This window comes from Marmota marmota, unplaced genomic scaffold (genome assembly GCF_001458135.2).
Source record: "Marmota marmota marmota unplaced genomic scaffold, marMar, whole genome shotgun sequence".
Classification (NCBI taxonomy): domain Eukaryota; kingdom Metazoa; phylum Chordata; class Mammalia; order Rodentia; family Sciuridae; genus Marmota; species Marmota marmota.
The window spans coordinates 11,260,417-11,261,479 of NW_025999982.1; the positions used below are offsets into that span (position 1 = coordinate 11,260,417).

The 1,063-nt window shown below is 70.6% G+C and overlaps 1 protein-coding gene across 5 annotated transcripts in view; it reads left to right on the top strand.

Moving 5' to 3' along the window:
* Window positions 1-1,063, top strand: part of Vegfa (vascular endothelial growth factor A) — a 16,389-nt gene that overhangs the window by 605 nt on the left and 14,721 nt on the right. For 4 of the 5 annotated variants that reach the window (XM_048805395.1, XM_015487803.2, XM_015487804.2 and 1 more), the window contains exon 1: window positions 1-541. This exon is cut by the window's left edge. In XM_048805395.1, the coding sequence (XP_048661352.1) occupies window positions 476-541 (66 nt within the window). In that variant the 5' untranslated portion in view covers window positions 1-475. Of the gene's footprint in view, window positions 542-914; window positions 937-1,063 lie in introns of those variants that run through there. The other variant, XM_015487805.2, reaches the window with a different exon arrangement.

The following is a 1,063-nucleotide window of genomic DNA, read 5'->3' on the forward strand; positions in this document are numbered from 1 at the left end:
GACAGTGGACGCGGCGGCGAGCCGCGGGCAGGACCCGGAGCCCGCTCCCGGAGGCGGGGTGGAGGGGTTAGGGGTTCGCGGCATTGCACTGAAACTTTTCGACCAACTTCTGGGCTGTTCTCGCTCCGGAGGAGCCGTGGTCCGCGCCGGGGGAGTCGAGCTGAGCGGAGCCGGGAGAAGTGCTAGCTCCAGCCGGGAGAAGCCGCGGCCAAAGGAGGGGGAGGAGGAAGAAGAGAAGGAAGAGGAGAGGGGGCCGCGGTGGCCACTCGGCTCTCGGAAGCCGGGCTCATGGACGGGTGAGGCGGCGGTGTGCGCAGACAGTGTTACAGCCGCGCGCGCGTCCCAGGCCCTGGCGCGGGCCTTGGCTCCAGGAGGAAAAGGAGCCCGCCAAGGCGCAGAGGAGAGCGGGCCGCCCCGCAGCCCGAGCCGGAGAGGGAGCGTGAGCAGAGCCGGCCCCGGCCGGGCCTCCGAAACCATGAACTTTCTGCTCTCTTGGGTGCATTGGAGCCTTGCCTTGCTGCTCTACCTCCACCATGCCAAGGTAAGCGACTGTGCCCGCCGGCTGCCGCGGGCTGCTGCGAGCGCCTCTCCCGGCTGGGGACGTGCGTGCGAGCGCGCGCGTGGGGGCTTCGTGACCCACGCGGGTCCTTGGGCACCAGGCGCGAGGCGTCCCCCTCTGCCGTCGTACGTGTAGGGGGAGGGGGCGAGTGCTAGGTGGGAGGGCGCCAGAATAGTCTCACCGCCCACGCGGGCCCTGCCCACCCACCAGAGTCACCGCACGTACGATCTGGGCCGAACAGCGGAGGGCGGGAGCCAGAGAAGGAGGCCGAGGGGGCTGGGCTTGCGCTGCGGCTGGCTGCTGAAGTTTGCTCCCAGCCGCGGGTTCCCGACGAACTGGAAGTCCGGGCAGCGGGGGCGGGAGCCAGAGCACAGCGGGTAGGGGGGTGCTCGGACCTTGGACCGCGGGAGGGCAGAGAGCATGGAGGGGGCAGGGCGCAGGCGAGACAGGGGGCTTGCTGTCACTGCCACTCCGTCTCTACGGCCCTCGCTTCGAGTTTGGGAA